The 20,941-nt window shown below is 47.7% G+C and overlaps 1 protein-coding gene across 4 annotated transcripts in view; it reads left to right on the forward strand.

Moving 5' to 3' along the window:
• The window catches only part of SMYD1 (SET and MYND domain containing 1), a 53,006-nt gene that overhangs the window by 24,990 nt on the left and 7,075 nt on the right, over nucleotides 1-20,941 (forward strand). For 2 of the 4 annotated variants that reach the window (XM_062209822.1, XM_062209823.1), the window contains exons 2-7: nucleotides 2,858-3,034; nucleotides 5,971-6,184; nucleotides 10,588-10,718; nucleotides 12,761-12,799; nucleotides 16,949-17,138; nucleotides 20,488-20,580. In XM_062209822.1, the coding sequence (XP_062065806.1) occupies nucleotides 2,858-3,034; nucleotides 5,971-6,184; nucleotides 10,588-10,718; nucleotides 12,761-12,799; nucleotides 16,949-17,138; nucleotides 20,488-20,580 (844 nt within the window). The remainder of the gene's footprint in view (nucleotides 1-2,857; nucleotides 3,035-5,970; nucleotides 6,185-10,587; nucleotides 10,719-12,760; nucleotides 12,800-16,948; nucleotides 17,139-20,487; nucleotides 20,581-20,941) is intronic. The other 2 variants (XM_062209824.1, XM_062209825.1) reach the window with 1 other exon arrangement.

Consider the following 20,941-nt stretch of genomic DNA (forward strand, 5'->3'; position numbering starts at 1 on the left):
TCTGCTTTAGATCCAGTTTTTTGCTAATACTGTTGGGAAGGCACCCATATAGGATGTCGGCACTATAGGCCAGGGCTTTAACCTGCTGTACCACAGCACCAGCCCCTTGCTCATATCTTAAAACCAGAGAGAGACTGGGCAGGACAACTCTCATGAGAACTCACTAGGGTCCCACCAGAAATACCTTCATCTCTTCTGAGGGCACAGCCCAGTTGACTAGGCCCCAATTCTTAAGGATTCCACCCACCAGCACCCTGGGGACCAGACTGACAACACAGGAAGCTTTAGGGGCACAAACAACACCTAAACCATAGCCCCAACCTAAGACATGTTCTCAGAGCTGCAGATGACTTGGTGCTTGGCATACCAATGTCACAGATGACAGTAAAAGTTCACAACGATCTGACAGTTTGGCATGCTACACTGAAAGCAATCAGGTAGACAGAAGTGAAGACCCCACTTCAAGTTAAAGCATTCCATTTTGAAAGTTAACCTGAGGGAGTGACAGGTGTCTTCACCCACATATATCTGGACTGTGACAATATATCTTGATTGTGATGCACAGTCTTTTGTGGTTAGATCACATGTCAGAATATATCAAAGTGTCCATTTTAAATATGGTATATGCAGACTAATGTATCAATTACATCTGCTGCAAGCTATTTAGAAAATGTAATGCCGCAGGGCCAGAGAGGAACTATGCCTTTTTTGCAGCACTTTTGAGAAATCTTGGGAGGATCTATTGACTATATTTATAATTTGACCTTACGTTTGTGTGAGTTTTTCTTTAAAGAAATAATAGAAGCACACTACTGAGATCCAGGAAGTTTAAATGTCACATCTAGATATTATATTCTGTTCAAGGCACCATGATTTTAAAGTTGTCACTGGTGGTCTCACCTTTGAGTGGGGACAAGATTGGGTGCCTTCTTGGGATCCATTTCCTTGGGTCCCTCAGCAATTTAATCCCTGCTAATAAACTTCAGGTTCCTACCAGAAAATGCAATCCTGGCTGGGAACAGATGCATGAAACTCGTAGCTGGAAACTCCACTAAACAGTCAGGGTCCCATGTGAGAGCCATGCATTCTATTCTCCTGGGCACTTGTGACAAATGACCTTCTCAAGCCGAGCACGCCCTCTGTGGCATAGTCACGACAAGCTGTGGATTCTGTGCAATTCCAAGTACGCCGTGTAATTCTACTCTTCTCTCACCAGGAAAGCTGAAGGGGATGCAAATATAAGAGTAAGGAAGAATTATTATGGGGATTACCTTGAATCCTCTCTAACTTATAAATAGGCACTGACCTTTCACATCCTTGAATACTTTGTAATTATTAATAAATTACTAGCAACGCTCCTTTCAGCAAATGGGGACACAGCTGTAGGCAGATCCTGCCAGAGGCTGAAACCTGTTGGACTCCGGAAAATTTCGGCTGCTGATTCCAATCTGAATGGCTCCTCCCAGGGAGCTCAGTGCTCACCTGCACATCACGGAACTTCATCTCTGTGTGCCAGTGGCCAGGCTTTCTCTTCCCTGCATCGTGAGAGTGTGCACTTGAGGCACAGAAATTCTGTGTGTCCCACCAGGTGTACCCACCCTCATCTGAAACTCATTTCTTCTGTTTGAATGACAAGTTTAATGTGGGGGGGCACACTGTCTCTAGGGAGGACTTTAGGAGGCTGGAAGCACATCTCATCTGCCTACCTCCATCAGGTGTACACATGTGGTTCTTCCTGACTTTTCCCTCTCTTCTGAACTGAGAGAATGCATCAAATGGCACCAGTAACCTTGTAATTCTTACGGTTGAAAGCCCACAGAACAGGGACATATATTGATATATGTGTGTGTGTGTCTGTGTGTGTGCAATATTCTCACGTTTCTGGTTCCAGCATATTGTAGATGGTTCTGCTTAGTTATTCTTTTGGGAAGGCATGATTCTGTTTCAACAATGAGAAGGCCCTGTCACACAGAATGCCCCTCCCACCACATAGTGCCGACGACCTGTGGGTTTTGGCCAGGAATTTCTTTCTTTTTTTTTTTTTTTTAAAGATTTATTTATTTATTTGAAAGTCAGAGTTACACAGAGAGAGGAGAGGAGAGGAGAGGAGAGGAAGAGAGAGAGAGAGAGAGAGAAAGAGAGAGGTCTTCCATCCGCTGATTCACTTCCCACTTGGCCGCAACAGCCAGAGCTGCACCTATCTGAAGCCAAGAGCCTGGAACTTCCTGTGGGTCTCCCACACAGGTGCAGGGGCTCAAGGACTTGGGCCATCTTCTACTGCTTTCCCAGGCCATGGCAGAAAGCTGGATCAGAAGTGGAGCAGCCGGGACTTGAACCGGCACCCATATGGGATGCCAGCGCTTCAGGCCAAGGTGTTAACCCACTGCACCACAGCGCCGGCTCTTTGCCAAGGAATTTCAACCATTCTCTTGGCCTAGAGACCCTCTATTGTCTGGAGGAACATCCAGGGTTTTGGGAATACCCTGCACACCCTTATCAGTGCTCAGCACATCACGTGGGAACAGCAAGGTCAGTGGTTTCTCTTACAACTTGTATTCCCAGCGCCTAACACACTTAGGTCATGAATTTACTCTTGCTGAATTGAATTGAAGGACTTACTAGCAGAGGGCGATAATGTCTCCCATCTTGAGATGACTTAAAAATATCTGCCAGAGGACTAGTTATAGCTAGAAGGGACCTTAGGAAACCCACACCTCTCATTTTGAGAAGTGCAGATCTGAAGCTTAGAAAGTCAAAGACTGGCCCTTGGAGCAGTACTGGGCCCAGGTCTTCCAGGGGCTGGTGGGGAGCTTTTTCTGCTGCGCCCCAGTCACATGTCCTCCCCCTCCACTTCCAGCCTCGTCAACTTTGTGTGCCACACCTGCTTCAAGAGGCAGGAGAAGCTCCACCGCTGCGGGCAGTGCAAGTTTGCCCACTACTGTGACCGAACCTGCCAGAAGGACGCTTGGCTGAACCACAAGAACGAGTGTTCGGCCATCAAGAGATATGGGAAGGTGCCCAATGAGAACATCAGGTCAGAGCCGGGCTCCGGGGTCATGCCTGGGGTCCCCAAATGTGAGGGGAGGGTGGCAGCCGTGACCGCGTTCCCAGGCCTCAGGACGCCAGGCTGGGCCTCAGAGACCAGATATGGGACTCCTGTTCACTGCCTTCAGGTCTAGGAGGGGAACTGGGTATCCACAGCAGCGTGTCCAGACTGCAGTCCCTGGGCGCAGCCAGCCCACAGGTGCCTTCTCTATGGCTCACCAGTGTTTACTTTTTATCATTATTTTTTAGTTATTAATGGTCTTTTGTTTATCACACATTTTATACCATTTTTGTGATTTGCTATGAGCTGTACAAATGATCCAGGGTTCACTTTTTTAAAAATTGCTCTGTTTGTTTAAATGTTTAATGTTTAAATATTGGGAAATCGCACATTTAAAAAATTTGGAGTTTTGGCTTCTCCTGTAAAAAATTTTAAAAAAGAGTAAAAATGTAACCAAAAAGGCTGGAGCCTCTGTTCTTTTTTGAACAATACAGTTTTCTGGGGCAAGATTTGGCACAGAGGCTACGTTGCTGCTTGGGATACCAGCATCCCACATGGGGGTGCCTGGGTTCGTGTCCTGGCTCCACTCCCAGTTCTACCTCCTGCTCATGTTGCCCTGAGAGGAAGCAGGTGATGGCTCAAGTACTTGGGTCCCTGCCACCCAAGTGGAAGACCCAGATTATTTCTGGTCCTGGCTTTGCCTGGCCCAGTTCTGGCTGTTGTGGGCATCTTGGGGTGTGACCAGTGGATGGGAAATCCCTGTCTGCCTCTCTCTCTCTCTCTCTGACTTTCAAATAGATCAGGGAATTTTTTTTTTAAAAAAAAGATATATTTATTTATTTGAAAGTCAGAATTACAAAAAGAGAGGGAAAAAACGAAGAGAGAGAGAGAGAAAGTGAAAGAATCTTCCATCTGCTGGTTCACTCCCCAAAATGGCTGCAACAGCCAGGGCTGTGCCACTCCAAAGCCAGGAGTTTCATTCTGGTCTCCCACAGTGGGTTTAGGAGTCCAAGCACTTGGGCTATCCCCCACTGCTTTTCAAGGCCATTGGCAGGGAGCTGGATTGGAAGCAGAGCAGCCAGAACATGAACTGGAGCCCATATGGGATGCCAGAGTCACAGTTGGTGACTACCTGCTATGCCACAACACTGACTCCAACAATTGTTTAAAAATATAGTTTTCTTAGTCACTGCAGCCTCCACTACTCCCTGTGGTGCTACAGGCTGCCTTCTGCACCTGAGACACTCAGCAAGCATTTGTATTTGCAGCTGGTGGTCGTGGCCAGAAATCTCAGGGACAGTACCTGGGCAGCCCTAGCTTATGAGCTCCCAAGTCCTGGAGGCTCTGCCAGGGCAGGGGCTGCCTGAGCTGGGGGGAGGTGCCTAGGGAGCCCACAGTGGCGAGTAGAGGCGATGGGGATGGTGACTTGGGGCATTTTCACTCTGCTGGTAGCTTGTATAGTTAAAGACCAAAATGGGATTCTCCTGTCATGGGAATTTTTCAGAAACTACAGGCTGAACTAGCAGCCATCCTGCTTAGATCCATCTACTGAAATCCTACACCTTCTTCAGGACCCAAAGGAAATGTCACCCTACTGATAGGAGCTCAGGTTCTCCATGTGCTTAGTCCCAGTCGGTGGCTTCCGAAACCGAGTTGAAATCGGTCACCCCATGCCTTCTGGTCTCTGCGCTTCATGATCATTTCCCCAGTATCTGGGGGCGGCAGCTCTTCCCCACTCCCCATTGCTGTCCTAGACTCCATGTGGGGACACCTCAGTTCCCACACACCTGGGGACCCCTGCAAGGCATCTCTCCAGGAGTAACCCCATGACCCAAGTAGGAAGAGAAAGAGTCCTGTGTTTTTGTCAAGGGATTCCCTCCCGTGGCCACCAGCCCCTCTTAGTTACCTGGACAGCATGCAGTCCAGACCGAGTGGCAGAGAGATGTGAAAATCCGCCTGAGTCACAGGCTGCATTTGGGGGGTGGGCTGCTTAAGAGTTAACCAGGAGGCAGTCAGGGAGAAGTACCCTCCTTCTGGGTCACAGTGAATGCCCTGTGTTCTATGGGGCCCCTTCCTATCTCGCTCTGCCTCCTGCAGAGCTCTCTGCTCCAGCCGAGCTAGGCCCTTCCTTGCTTCCTGCATAGGCTGCACTGTTGGCTGCCACTGGGACTTTGCTTATGCTGTTCCTCCACGTTTTCCCTACCCAGACCTTAAGAACACAAATGAGCTTACCCATGACGTGGCCATCCGTTCCCTCACTTTGTCCTCTGAGCACCTTTGCAAGTATGGCAGAGAACATGGCCACCAGATAGATTCAGGAGTTCAAGTGACTTACCCAGGGTCACACAGTAAGAACTGGAAACAGTGAAACCCAGGCCACTTGACTCCTTATCCACTGCTCACTCCAGTAAGCCTACTGTCAGGGTGCACTCAGCTGCCGTACCTCTCCACGTCCCCAGACCCCATGTGACCCAGCTCCTGCCGTCTCCACCTGGATTTGCTCTCCACTCCTTGCTCTAGGTGCTCCAGCCACCTCTGTCTTCCAGTTTCTCCATCATGCCAGCCTCGTGCCTGCCTCAGGGACTTTGAACTCAGTGCTGTTTCCCCAATCCCACACAGCTGGCTCCTCTGTCCATGCCAGTTCCAGCTCAAATGGACCTTCTTGGTGACCCTCCCTTGATGACCTTGGCTTTACCTGTCCCAGTCACTGTCTATCATGTCACCTGATTTTATTTTCCACAGAGCATTTAACTGTACTTAAAATGACTGTGCTTATGTAAATCTCCCTCGCTGTAAACAGCTTCATGATAGAACAAAGTCCATCTGTTTAGCTCAAAACTGGCATGTATTAGGCACGCAGAAAACGTTGAATGGATGAGTGGATGAATACAGTGGTGGCCTCCCTAACACTGCCTCCTCCCCAGGCTGGCGGCGCGCATCATGTGGCGGGTGGAGAGAGAGGGCACGGGGCTCACGGAAGGCTGCCTGGTCTCCGTGGACGACTTGCAGAACCACGTGGATCACTTCGGGGAGGAGGAGCAGAAGGAGCTGCGGGCGGACGTGGACACGTTCTTGCAGTACTGGCCGCCGCAGAGCCAGCATTTCAGCATGCAGTACATCTCGCACATCTTTGGAGTGGTAGGCTCCCCCCGTCCCCTCTCACCCTCTTGGCCTTTCTCTTCTTTCCTTCCCTCTTCCTTTGGAAGGGTGGGGCTTCCCGGAGGTGAAAAGCTCTGAGGACGAAACCCCATCTGCCCTGGACAGTGTCTGTTGTTCCTGTAAGGCTCTCCTCTTTGGCCTGCTGGTTAAGATGCTGACCAGGACCCTTACATTCCATAGCAGAGTGCCAGGGTTTGAGTCCTAGTTCTACTGGGTTACAGCTTCCTCCTCCTGCAGAGCCTGGGAGGTGACGTAGGTGATGGCTCAAATGATGGGGTTCCACACCAACTGGTGTGGGAGTCCTGGACTGCATTCTCAGCTCCCAGCTTTGTTCTGAGCCTGCTCCAGATGTTCCGGGCATTTGGAGAGTGATTCAGTTGATAGGCCCTCTCTGTCACTCAAGAAAATAAATAGATAGATAGATAGATAGAGGAAGAGTGTTCCTTGCTCAGGCAGCCAGGGATTCTGGTGAACTCTGTCCTCTATTTATATAGACTTTTGTAGCACAAACACTAACTTTGCCCCTTCCTTTTCTGAGCCTGGGAACAGGTTTCTGAATGACCCAATTTAAATATTCAGAGATTCTAGAGTATTATTCCTTATAAATGAGGGTAGTATTAGAGACAGCTGGGTCTGCCTAATGAGTTTCCAGAAGCTTCCAGACCAGTTGGGACTGGAGGCCAAGAGAAGGACTGGAGGGGCACAGAAGTTTCTAATGAACACTTCTCATCTCATGCTCTCTCTGGGCTGATTTACTATGAGGTCACCCTTGACCTTTGTGAAATTGGCATCCCCCTTATGAACTTCATTTATTGTCTCTGAATGGTAGACATGAATGGGAATTTATCTTCTTGTCAATCTGCACTTTATAAATTTTCTGCTGTCCACGTTGGAAACAATGATTTGATTACCATCCCTTTCCGTCTCCCAATCACTTTGGAAAGAAGACCCTTACTTTGCCCAGGTCTGCTGGGCAGGATGCTTGGCAATCTTGGAGCAGGGTGGTTGGTGAAGCAGGGAAAAGGAGATCAGTGCTCAGTGGTGGGGTCAACAAATCCAGCAGAGACCCTGAGAGTTCAGGAGAACTGGTGCATCAGAAGGCCCAGGCCTTGGTTCTAGGTCTTCTATCTGGCAGGCCCTTTATGTGATGATGATGATCAGGTTGACGAGGGAGGTTATTGTTATAACAACAGCATGACTGTAATCACCATCTACACAGTCTTCCCCATGTACAGAAAGGAAGAAAGAGGTGGGGCCGATGCTGTGATGTAGTAGGTTAAGCCTCCACTTGTGGCGCTGGCATCCCACATGGGCATTGGTTTGAGTCCTGGCTGCTCCTCTTCTGATCTGGCTCTCTGCTATGGCCTGGGAAAGCAGTGGAAGATGGCCCAAGTCCTTGGGCCCTGCATCTGCATGGGAGACCCAGAAGAAGCTCCTGGCTCCTGGCTTTATGGCTTTAGATCCACCCAGCTCCAGCCATTGTGGCCATTTGGGGAGTGAACCAGCAGATGGAAGACTGTTCGCTCTATCCCTCCTTCTCTCTAACTCTGCCATTCAAGTAATCTAAAAAATTTTTTTAAAAAAAGGAAGGAAGAAAGAAGTAGGGGAGAGAAGAGATTTATTTTAAACAATTGGCTCACACAATTGTGGAAGCTGGGTAAATCCAAAATCTGCAAAGTAGGTCAGGCTGGAGACCCGGGGAAGAGTTAACGGCAGGTTGAGTGCAAAGGCAACCTGGTGGCAGAATTCCTTCTTGTTCATGGGAGGATAGTCTTTAATTTCTTTTTTTTTTTTTTGACAGGTAGAGTGGACAGTGAGAGAGAGAGACAGAGAGAAAGGTCTTCCTTTTGCCGTTGGTTCACCCTCCAATGGCCGCCGCGGTAGCGCGCTGCGTCCAGCGCACCGCGCTGATCCGATGGCAGGAGCCAGGTGCTTCTCCTGGTCTCCCATGGGGTGCAGGGCCCAAGGACTTGGGCCATCCTCCACTGCACTCCCTGGCCACAGCAGAGAGCTGGCCTGGAAGAGGGGCAACCGGAACAGGATCAGTGCCCCGACCGGGACTAGAACCCGGTGTGCCGGCGCCGCAAGGCGGAGGATTAGCCTAGTGAGCCACGGCGCCGGCCAGTCTTTAATTTCTTAAGGCCTTCAGTTGAGTGGATGGATGAAGCCCACTCACTTTATGGAGAGCACTTTGCTTTACTCAGAGTTCACCAATTTAAATGTTAATCTTATTTTTTAAAATATCCACTTTTATAAAAATAGATATAACAGTGTTAGACCAAATATCCAGGCACCATGGTCCAGCCAAGCTGACATACAAAATTAGCCATCATAGCTTTCCTTGTATTATTTAATGCAGCTATTGCAACATAACGTGAGGCCCAGGCTTTTAAACATTCTTGTTTTATAGTGCAGAAGGCCTAGCCCTGCTGGTACATGGCATCTGAAGGCCATGTGATTAGTCGGTACTCAAAGAAGGTCTAAGAACAGCGTGTCTGGTGCCAGAGATTCTACTCCTAATTGCTGTGCTCTACAGGCTTGGGGGAAAATTGATGTGACAGACCCATCCTGGGTATCCCCAAGGAGAGTGGGGCGGGGGTGAGGGGTGGTGGCTAGAGCCACAGAGTGCAGAATCACTGAAGCTTGGAGCTGAAAAGGATCCTAAAACTCATCTAGTCCAACTTATTCAACCTGCAGTTGGGAAAGCCAGGGTGCAGAAAAGAAAGGAATTTGCCCAAAGTAACACAGCTTGCTAGCAATATTCACAGCGTAATGTCAGGTACTTGCTAAGTAGCCCATAAGAATAGTGGAGGAAGTGATACTCTTCCCTGTTTATAGTGTAGACATATGAGTGTGTAAATGCTCATAGTGTGTATTCATATAGAACGTAGAATGCCGAGTGCAGTTATTAATGCATTCTATATTATATTCAGTTTTTAATTTGAAAGGAAGAGAGTGAAGCATCTTCCATTTGCTGGTTCACTCTGCAAACACCTGTAACAGCCAGGGCTGGGTCACGGTGAAGCCATGAGCTGGAAACTTAATCCAGGTCTCCCACATGGGTGTCAGGGACCCAACTTCTTGAGTTGTTACTGCTGCCTCCTAGAATGTGTATCAGCAGGAAGTTGGAACTGAGAGTGAGGCCGGGACTCTAACCCGGACACTCCAATATGGAATGCCAGTGTCCCACGTGTTGTCTTGACTGCTGTGGTAAATGTCTGCCTTGGCTGTGTTCATTTTTTTGCATTTTTTGTATCCTGAGAGAAGATACTTGGAATATGTTTCTATAAATACAACTTTTTTAAAATAAAGATTTATTTATTTATTTTGAAAGTCAGAATTACAGAGAGAGGGACAGAGAGAGAGAGAATTCTTTCATTTGTTGGTTCATGCCCCGGTGACCACAACAGCCAATGCTGGGCCAGGCCAAAACCCAGCCAGGAGCCAGGAGCTTCTTCCTGGTCTCCCCAGTGAGTAGTAGGGCCCAAGCACTTGGGGCATCCTAGGCTGCTTTCCCAGGCCATTATCAGGGAGTTGAATTGGAAGTAGAGTAGCCGGGACTTGAGTTGGCACCCATATGGGATGCTGGCATCGCAGCCAGTAGCTTTACCTGCTAAACCACAATGCCGACCCCAATGCAACTTATTTGTAAGGAAAAGAAAATCACCTGAATGCTGTATCAGTAATAACTAATTCAGTTTGCCAAGTAAATGTTAAATATTGTACTCATCATATTTAAAAATTGTGGACAACCACAAAATAATCCAATAGAAATGTCAATTTTTTTTTTTAAAAAAAGGAGCTTCTTCCAGGTCTCCCAGGCAGGTGCAGGGGCCCAAGGACTTGGGCCATCTTCCACTGATTTCCCAGGCTATAGCAGAGAGCTGGGTTGGAAGTGGGGCAGCCAGGACATGAACTGGCGCCCACATGGGATGCTGCACTGCAAGCGGCGGCTTTACCCACTATGCCACAGTGCTGGCCCCAGTTCATATTTCATGAGCAGCTAGAGGAGTTGCGGGTGGGGAGAGACACACAGAGACACACTCTCACACATGCACACACGTGCAAATCAGGGCAGAGTGAGAAGAACCAAGGCAAATGCTGAGGAAGATGCATGTGAGGCCCAAACACAGAGAAAGGGACCCGGCATTCCCATTGTCTTTGGCATTTTTAGTATATGGTAACCACGGCTTTCAAGGTGCTGCTGCATTTTTGCACATTTGGCACTATCTACCAAAGCAAGAGGCTATTTTGTTTCCAGACTCTCTAAGCATCTCCAGGGTGAGACTGGACTTCTAGGATTTTCCACTTCTCTTATTAGGGTGATGTTCCTTCCCTAATCTGCAACTGTTGACTGACTTTTTAATCTTTCTTCTGGGCAGATCAACTGCAATGGTTTCACTCTTAGTGATCAGAGAGGCCTGCAGGCTGTGGGTGTGGGCATCTTCCCCAACCTGGCCTTGGTGAACCACGACTGCTGGCCCAACTGCACCGTCATATTTAACAACGGCAAGTGAGTATCTTCAACTGGCACTGTGTGATGGGGATGGGGAGACCTTATGGTGTGTTCTCCACACTTGACATAAGCCAGAGTCCACCTGTTGAATCTGACTAGCATGGGTTTCAAAGGTGTAGCAGGTAGGAATCTCATTCTAGAATAATTGTGGGTGGGAGCAAGATGACAAGGAGGACATCAGAAGATTCCACATGGGTCATCTCTGAGTCTTTGCATGTTTCTTCAGGCTGCATTGATGGGTTAGACAAATCTCTGACTTCTAACACTATTGAATAACTTGAAGTCTGGGATTATGTACCTAGAGTTCATTGCAAAGCAATACAGATCGAAAGTGGGTTGGCAGGAACATAGATCAGTCAAGGTCCCATCAGGAGTCAGAAGGCACACCCAAAGAGCTTACTTGAAGGGAATTTAATGAAGGGACAGGTTACAGAAACGTGGGTTTAGGAAACTAACAGGGAATGGGGCAGTGCCCAGAGTCTGGTAACATATGAAACCATCACCACCTCTAGACCTGGAGGGTCATGAGGAGGCCATAGTGTTGTGAGAGCTGAGCCGCGGCAGGGAGCTCCCCAGCAGCTCCACTGTGGTCGTGCCTGTAGAGAAACCCGCCATTGCCTGCACCATGGGCTAAGTACCCCCATCTCTTTCTCCTCTCACCCTTTGATCTCCTCCCTTTGGCCAAACCCCAGCCAGAGGCCAGAGAGCAGAGGACCCTGAGTGATGCAGCCTTCAGAGGTCAGCTGTGCCCAGGAAGGCACAGCTCAGGGACATAAGGGCAAAGAGGGGTACAGGGGGTGGGGCACAAATGGAGAGAAGTTGGCAATGGGATGAGCCCCCAGTTGTCCTGAGCTCTGACCAGGGATGTCTGAGGGAAGGAAGGAGGCCTGAGTGATATGAGCTCCTTGTGCCCTTAGAGGTGAGCTCCCATGACAGGTGCCAGATGACTCAGATCCATCAAGAATAGGCAGATTTCCTCTGGAAACTTCCTAGAAGCAGAAGACAAGGGTTTCAGGTCTTGGTTGAGAACCAAGTCTAAGCCCCAATACAGCAAAGGCCCCAATTTCCCTTTGCTTTCCCATTTCTGACGCCAGACTCTTAATCAACTGAGAAAGTCACTTAGGATGGGGAAGCTTATTTTGGATGAAGATGCTAATCTTTTCTCAGCATTGTGTTTCTTTTTCTAAGCCTCTTGGGGTACATGGCCTAGACCTCATGAAATCTTCCCTTGAGGGGCTGTTGTACAGGCTACCTTCTCTGTCATGTAGGCCAGCCTGGCTGTCAGAGAGTATAAGTTCAGCTACATATGGAGCCAGACCTTCTAGAAGGCCTTCCCTAAGCAGTGGTGACTCTGGGCTCATCTTGTTACTGTGTGTAACAGTCAAGGAACCTGGGAATGCTTTCTTCAGGTCATGTCTGATGTTTGCTTTGGCTTCCTTGCATCTACTAATTTCGAGCAGCTGTTTTACCCAGACTTCATGGCTTTTGTGCAAGAGATGGTATCTTTTCAGTCACTGCCTAGCTGCCTACTATAGTGGAAAGAAGCCTGGATATGGTATTAGGGCCCCAATTCTAATCCCAACATTTTTTACATGCTACTTGTATGATCTCACTAGTCATCACATGCAGTTCAAGCTCTCCCCAAGATAGGCATCCAAAGAGGCAATGTTTATTCATCTTGGATGCTTGTTAGTGGGAAAATAAAATAACAACATGCCGTGCATTTTATAGCACTACACTTTCAAGTGCAGGTATCACTCATTACCAGGTTACAAGTGAGAATAAGCAGGTCCAAAGAAAGGAATTAACTTCTTGAGGGCTGAGTGTCTTTGAACCCAGAACTTCTCATTCCAAATTCAGGGCACGTTCTTCCACTGAAATGCATCTTGTCATGTGAGCTCAGCTGGAAGGGCTGGAATCAAGGTTGTTGTAATGGCCAAAGCTTGGATTGTGTAACCCAGAATGCTGTGTATCCTGTTAGCCATACCGGATCGGCCAATGGTATTGATTTCCATTTGGGTATCTGTTTTGTCTTTCAGTCATGAGGCAGTGAAATCCATGTTTCACACCCAGATGAGGTGGGTTAGTTCTTTCAAGCATCCCTGCTCCTCTGACCCATCTCCCCCACTTGCCTGGTTTGCTGGGGCCACTCCTTCCCAAGACTCCATGGCTGTATTAGTCTGTGAAGTCCTTTTGCAGCCCAGTGTCTAGCCTTCACTGATGCTATGCATTTTACTGCATTTCAATTAACACTTTGCTCCGCACTCACCCACCACTTGCCTTGTTTTTGCTTTATTTTGCTTCCTTCTTGCCTCTCCTTCATTCCTCACTTCTCCTGCCCCTCCAGTCTTTAAGCATGAACCGTCTAGTCCACATTATCTTAGCAAAAACCTGTATTTTCCCCTAAACCTACTTACTGTAAAATGAGGTCTATTGGTGTTGCTGACCTACTAAAGGATGGTATGCTTGATTATAATTCCCAACTTCTCACCCAGACTGGGCTCTAAGAATAGCACCCATAACTGTGATATTTTGATAAATATTTATTCATGGTGTTCTGTTAACTGCTTCTGGCTAACTATGAGTTAGTTGCTTAGATGAAAATTTACTTTAGACTTTTCTTGTTAAAATGTCCATACTGCTTAAAGTGATTTACAGATTCAATGTAATCTCTGTCAAGATACCAATAGTTTTCCTAAAAGAAATAGAAAAAACAATCCTAAAATTCATAGGGAACCACAACTGACCCTGAATAGCCACAGCAATCTTCAGCACAAGGAACAAAGCTGGAGGGATTACACCACCTGACCTCAAATAATGCTACAGGGAGATAGTAACCAAAACAGTGTGGTACTGGCATAAAACTGACACACTGATAAATGAAACAGAATGGAGAACCCAGAAATAAATCCACATAGCTACAGCCAACTGATCTTTGACAAAGACACCAAAAGGAAAGTCTATTCAGTGAGTGATGCTGGGAAGCTGCATACCCATATGCAGAAGAATGAGACTAGACCCCCTTTTCTCACCATATAAAAAAAAGCAACCCTAACTGGATCAAAGACTTAAAACCCAAAACCACAAAACTACTAGAAGAAAATACAGGAGAAACATTCCAGGACGTTGGTATGGGCAAAGATTTTATGGATAAGACCTCAAAAGCACAGACTACAAAAACGAAACCAGGTAAATGTGATTATATTAAATGGAGACGCTTCTGCACAATGAAGGAAACAATCAACAGAGTGGGAGAAAACATTTGCGAACTATTACCCGGAAGACATAAGGAGCAACAAAACACACCACCGACAACAAATCCCAGCTTAAAAACAGGCACATGATCTGAATAGATATTTCTCATTAGAGGATGTTCAGATGTCCAAGGGTTATATGAAACAATGCTCTTCACTTTTTACTTTTTTATATTTTTTTAAATAACAACTAAATGGCCCTAGAGGGATATTTTCCTCAGATTAGGCTTGAAAACCCTTGAACTGGTCTTTGACCAACTATTGAGAACAAAATGCCACATGGATGTTTTGGCTTTGACATTGCAACGGTAGAAGTGGTTGGTGCAGTTGACTCTGTGTTGGTGCACAATGCACAAGACTGGATGATTCACATTATCTTCTAGGCTCAAGTTCCATATCTGTAGAGTGAAAGTCAAGAGGAGAACACCTCCTAGAAGCCTTCTGGGGCTCTGAGCTCTGTACCTAACCTCTGCAAGAAATAAATAAATTGCCTCCCGGTGACTCAGTTAGTTGAACTATGGAACTACAGTGTTGGAGATGGGAGAGGTCTGGGGTCCAGGGTGGTAAGAGACTTGTCCAAGGAAGCTGGTTGGAGGAAGAGTCAAGGCTAAAACCTTCATCTTCTGACTCCTTCTGCAATACTTATTCTGTGCTGATCACCATTTGCCCTCCAAGCCCCAATTCCAAGTAAGGTAAAATGGGATGAACATAAATGCATTTTTCCATATTAAGGTGACTTTAAGTTAATTTGGTTTTGAAAACTCTAACACCATTTAAATATTCCAAGACACTGAAGGCCTTGCCAGAATTGGCTCAACCATGATGAAAAGGAATGAATTCAAGATTCCAACCCACTTGGCCACTGGGTCGCTGTTGAGTTAGGATATGTCAGTCTCTACAGCAAGCTGGCCTGTAAAAGGGACACAACTACTTACTTCCCCACCAGGACCAAACACTAGAAACCCACACTCCACGTAGGCCCAGGAGTTGCTCACAAAGAGCTATTTAGGACATTAGTAAAGTCTGAAAAAGCACGGGCTTTGATGCGTCTCATTTCTCGTCCATCGTAGACACGGGAGGCAGCCAGAATGCAACTGGGTGAGGTCAGAGGGATGTGGTGAAGCACCCTTGGCACTTCAGCTCTAATCTTGCTCTGTCTCCAAAGTGCTGTGAGGTCTTGGGGGAAGCTGCCTGTCTTAGGTCAGCATCCTCATTAGCAAAATGAAGATTGCCTGCAACTTGGGCATCTTAGGATTCTAAGCAGAGCTGTGAATAGAATCATCTAGGAATTCTCTCCTATTTGCATTCCATCACTTCAATAAAAGCTGCTGCCAAAAATTGGGGTTAGGAAGAAAGGAAAGAAGGAGCAAGAGGTGAGCAGGCACTTGGGTTTTGCCCGGCTCCATGTGAGTTATTTGTATACTTATTATCACCTTTTTCGGATGTGCTGATGTGATCCACTTTGGGGAAAGTGGATTTATTAACCTTAAGTGGTCACCTCAGAAGGTGCCTGGACATGCATGTCACTGCCTTTTGGCAGGTGCACCTTTGGTTGTTCTATTAGCTATTAGCTTGTTTTCTGTGGTTATAATAGAATATCTAATGGTGGGTAATCTGTAAGGGAAGAAGCTTTAGAGGCTGAAAGACCAAGATCGAGTGGCCCCAGCTGTTTGGCCTCTGGTGAGAGGCTCATGGCAGAAGTGCCTCTGAGAAAAATCACAGGTGAGACAGGAGGCCAGAGAGTGAGGAGTGGGTGGGTGCAGGCTTGCTCTTCTCAAAACAACTTGTTCTTGTGTCAGATGATTCCATTGGACCAGCATTAATCCCTTCAGAAGGTTGCACCCCCAGTGGTCTAACCACCTCCACTATGCCCCCACCTCTTAAAGCTTCCACCACCTCTACACCACCACTGTGAGGACCACACTTCCAACATATGAACCCTTGGGGGATAAACAACAGCCACACCCTAGCAAGTGTCATCTGAGAGTCAGTGAAAGAGGCAGTCTTGTACCAAGACCCAGAGTCTTACTCTGTGTTGCACATGGTGTGCCACTCAGCCTTTCTGGGAAGTCAAAGAAATGACCAGAGATCTCTGTGATGAGCTCTCCCCAGCCCTCTGCATCCTGCCACTTGCTCTCAAGTGATGATTTCCTACTGGGCAGTGAGGCCCCAGGATCCTGAAGAGACAGAACTGAGAATCTAGTATGTAGAGCAATCACTTATGTCCTGTAGCCATCTGGCCTTGTGGAGGCTGACCACCACTGTGCAGCTTGGCTGGATATCAGTTCCAAGGTGGGCTTCTATCTTCAGCTCCATCTGAATCTATTACATGGTAAGCACGTAGTGCTGTAGGTCATTGGAGGGTCGGGTCTAGGCTGGAAGAGAATTGAAATGCCATCTGCTCTTGCTAAGCCCCGTCTCCTAATAAACACAGCAGTAAACATGAAGTAGGCTAACAGAGCCAGCCATTGTTGGTTTCCCTTCAATGAGGGTATAAGTCCCCTCCCATAAGGTAGGCCTGAACCATCAAAATGAAGTTCAAGGTAAGAGGGGGCTTAAAGTTAGACACAGAAGAGGCCAAGACTGTAATTGGACATGTATTTCTGAGAGAGGAATCCTTTAACTACCCAGAAATTATTTTCAAGTCTTTTCTGGCTTTCTTCTGATTATTTTCCCCCTCCTTTATTACAATTATTAGCTAAATATACAGGAATAGCTGTGAGTGTGGAATCTATGTATGATTTCATGACCAAGTCCAGCTGGACTTTATTTGAGCTGTTTCCAGAGCGAGGAACTGAATGGAGGAGATTTGACTGTTGCAGTGAGAAGAATGTTGTCATCCAGAAAACTGTTCTTCAGGTCACATTTCCCATTTTGGGGGGCTGTGGAGATTTTCTCAGAGTGCTAGGGGCCGTTGCTGCCTTTGAGGCTTGAGCCCTTGGAATTGACTCTTTTCCTTTCACCCCGCTCCAGAATTGAGCTCCGGGCCCTGGGCAAGATCTCGGAAGGGGAGGAGCTCACTGTGTCTTATATCGACTTCCTCAACGTCAGCGAGGAGCGCAGGCGGCAGCTGAAGAAGCAGTACTACTTCGACTGCACCTGCGAGCACTGCCAGAAAGGGCTGAAGGATGACCTCTTCCTGGGGGTGAAGGACAACCCCAAGGTACACGCCCCATGCTGCTGGGGTGTTTGCGGGGGGCCTCAGCTTCTCCAGGAGCCAGCCGATGGGGTTTCACAGTCAATGAATGCGCCCCTGCCCATGAACTTCCCAGAGGGCCAGCCTGTAGCTCTGGGGATGCAGGCAGAGCACGGCAGGCAGGTGCCAGCCAGTGTCCTGGCATCACCTCTTGTCAGGTGCGTTTGGGGAAGTTGCCTCTCCCCACCTCCTGAAACCTCTCTGGTCAAGCCATTGTACTTGCCTAGGGTCAGGCCTGAGAAATCACACATGAGTCTTTTTTTTATTTTTGTTTTTAAAATTTTTATTTATTTATTTGACAGGTAGAGTTGTAGACAGTGAGAGAGAGAGACAGACAGAAAGGTCTTCCTTCTGTTGGTTCACTCCCCAAATGGCCGCTATGGCCGGAGCTACGCTGATCTGAAGCCAGGGGCCAGGTGCTTCTTCCTGGTCTCCCATGAGGGTGCAGGGGCCCAAGCACCTGGGCCATCCTCCACTGCCCTCCTGGGCCACAGCAGAGAGCTGGACTGGAAGAGGAGCAACTGGGACTAGAACCTGGTGCCTATATGGGATGCTGGCACCGCAGGCAGAGGATTAACCAAGTGAGCCACGGTGCCAGCCCCACAAACTTATTCTTAATATAGGATATTTTTACCCTTTGACCAAAAGGTTCTACTTCTACAAATTTTCCCTTTAGCTGTGCTTACGCATGTGAACAAAAATACATGTATATGCATGGCAGCCTTTTGGGGAGCAACAAAATATTGAATACAACCTACTAACTACAAGTAGGGAAATGTTAAATGAAAGAAATACCCTGCTACCCTTACAATGAATGAAGTGGATGTTTGTGTAGCTGTGGAGGGAGCTCTGTGTCTTTTATTTAACCAAGAAAAAGCTTTGGGAGGGAAAGAGCGAGAGAGAGCGCGCGAGCGTGCACACTCCTATCTGCTGGTTCACCCTTCAAATGCCCCACAATGACTGGGGCTGGGCTTGGGGCCAGAACTGAAGCCGGGAGCTGGGAAGGCAATCCAGGCCCACATTAGCGGAACTGGGAGCCAGACCAGGGAAGAGCTCCTTTGTGGGACGGGGACATCTTAACTGGTAGGCTGAAGGCCTACCCCCTGAACTCTATTTCTGGAGGGAAAAGAATGAAGGAACCAAACAATGCCATATGTGTGTCTGTTAGTCCCACTGTAACAGGGAACCACAAACAACCCAAAGTCTCACAGGTCCAAAGGCTGAAGTCTACAAACTGTCATCAGTGTTGGTTCCCTATTCTTCCTTTTTAAAAAAGATGATTCATTTATTTATTTGAAAAGCAGAGCCTTTGAATGAGAGCTGGAGAGAGGCAGAGAGTCTTCCAACCGCTGGTTCACTCCCCCATAGGGCTGCAACAGCCAGGGCTGAGCTGGGCCAAAGTCAGGAGCCAGGAACTCCATCCTGGTTTCCCATATGGGTGGCAGGGGCTGTCCTCTGTTTCTTCTGTTGGCCATTTTGGGCCGTCTTGGGTCATCTGCTGCCATGTTCCCCAGCAGCATTAGCAGGGAGCTGGATCAGAAGCCAAACAGCTGGGACTTGGACCTGTGCTCTGATGTGGGATGCTAGTGTCCCAGTGGGCAGTGTAACCTGCTGCGCCTCAGTGCTGGCCCCCAGGTTGGCTCCTTTGAGGGCTGTAGCATTTTCCTCCCTTATTCCTCTGGACTGTCTTTGCTTAGGCTGCTGGGGGCTTTCTTTTTCTCGTTCCAGTCTTTAACCATGCTTTTCACAATTATTCAGTTACTCTCTGTCCCTCCTCTTCTGCCTCCTCCCCTTCTCTGGCTTCTGCCCCTCCCTGGCCTCCCCTGGCCTCTGGCTTCTCCTGTCCGCTGTCTTCTGTCTTGTCCACCTCTAATCTCTCTTCCTTTTCCCCTCACTGGCCTCAGCCACCCCTTCTCTTTTGCTCTTCCTCTTTGTTTTCTGTTTTCTTTAATGCTTCTGGAGAGAACAGGCTTTCACCGTGGGGTTTCCTTACATCCTGTCTGCAAATCAGAAGGCTCCTGACTTTACTCACAAAAGCACAGCCACATGGGATGGCCCTGATTCCTTTCTCAGAATGGATTTATCACATTTTAGACATATGGAGGAATAACTTTTCTGCCAGTTCATTTTGGGAACCTTGAAAGTAGCCCCTTTAAAGAAATGGATTCACTTCTAGAGCTTTCTTACATCAAATTGAGCCAGACTTTTAGTACCTAACTACTTGGTGTTCTGTACTCAGCGAACTATTACTCCTGAAAATTCTCTAAGAATTATTATTTTTTTTAAAAAAGATTTATTTATTGATTTGAAAGTCAGAGTTACAGAGAGAAGGAGAAGGAGAGACACAGAAAGAGAGAGAGATCTTCTATCAGCTGGTTTACTCCCTCAGTGGTCTCAAAGGCCAGACCTAGGACAGGCTGAAGCCAGGACCCTGTTTCCTCTGGGTCTCCCAGATGGTGCAGGGGCCCAAGCACTTAAGCTATCCTCCACTTCTTGCCCCAGGCTATTAGCAAGAAGCTGGATCAGAAGTGGAGCAGCCAGGACAAGAACTGGGGTCCATATGAGATCTCTCTCTCTCTCTCTCTCTCTCTGTCTCTCTCTCAATATCTCTCCTTTCTCTGTAAGGATGTCTTTCAAATAAATAAATAAAACCTTTTAAAAAAAACCCTATTCTGATAGATTTTGATGAGATCACTAGACTGCTTAGGCAAAGGCAATAAGCCTAATGAGTCTAGATTTGACAAAGAGCCAACAAATTTTTTCATAATACCCTCTTGATCAAGACAAGTAAGTAATGGCTGGAAGAGTTTGAATCACCATTATCACAAGTGTCCTCTTTAATGATCTCCAGTGGCAAAGTGGAGTGGAGTTTGGGGTCAAGTGTTGGACTCTGTGTTCAGTTCTTTGCTAAATTTGAATGAATGACTTGGATGAAGACAAAATACAAGAGCACATCTGTGGAACAGATGGTAGACTTGAAGCAGTGAGGAAGAAAGGCAAGTATTTGAGATGATAGAATCCGAACCCAGAATTCAAAGAGAATGCAACAGGGATCCATGTCGGGCTTTGCTCTGGAGTCCAAAGGCCCAGGAATTGACACAGGCTGGGGATAGGTCAGCTGGGCAGTCAGGCTCTGAGACTGGGTCACTCAACGTATGTCTGAAGTGCGAAGAGGGAGCTGGACAAGCTCCAGGGACCCGGAGCAGCATTTGCAGGAATTAAGCAGGTTAACCTGGCACTGCACTGCAGGAAAGGTAACAGGTGGACGGGAGAGCCACATGAAGGGGTCTCCACTCCACGTCTGCCCCTCTTCCAGCCCTCTCAAGAAGTGGTGAAGGAGATGACCGAGTTCTGCAAGGATACACTGGAAAAAATAGACAAGGCGCGCAGCGAGGGTTTGTATCATGAGGTAAGATTCCCTTTTTATAGAGGGGAGGGATAGGGAGAAGGGACCAGAGAGGAATGGCGTGAGGGTGCGGAGGCCACGGAAAGCTTGTTTTCCTGAAGTTGTCCCTTGGTGGAGACCTTGACTCTTCCTGCCCTTGGACTTTTAGCACCTCCAGGAACGTGTTCTCAGTGACTGTTCAACCCACTGAGACCAGGCCTGAGGAGCGCCAAGGCAGCCTGACGGAAGTCCCTGGGGGTTCTGGGTAGCTCAGGTGGCGTCAGAGCTGGAGGAAAGGAGACAGCTGTGGGACACGCTGGGAGGGGGTTGCTTGCTTTCCTGGGCTCAGTGCACCTGTGGCTGCAGTTTCCAGTCTCCCAACCGA

This window comes from Lepus europaeus, chromosome 13, assembly GCF_033115175.1.
Source record: "Lepus europaeus isolate LE1 chromosome 13, mLepTim1.pri, whole genome shotgun sequence".
Lineage (NCBI taxonomy): Eukaryota > Metazoa > Chordata > Mammalia > Lagomorpha > Leporidae > Lepus > Lepus europaeus.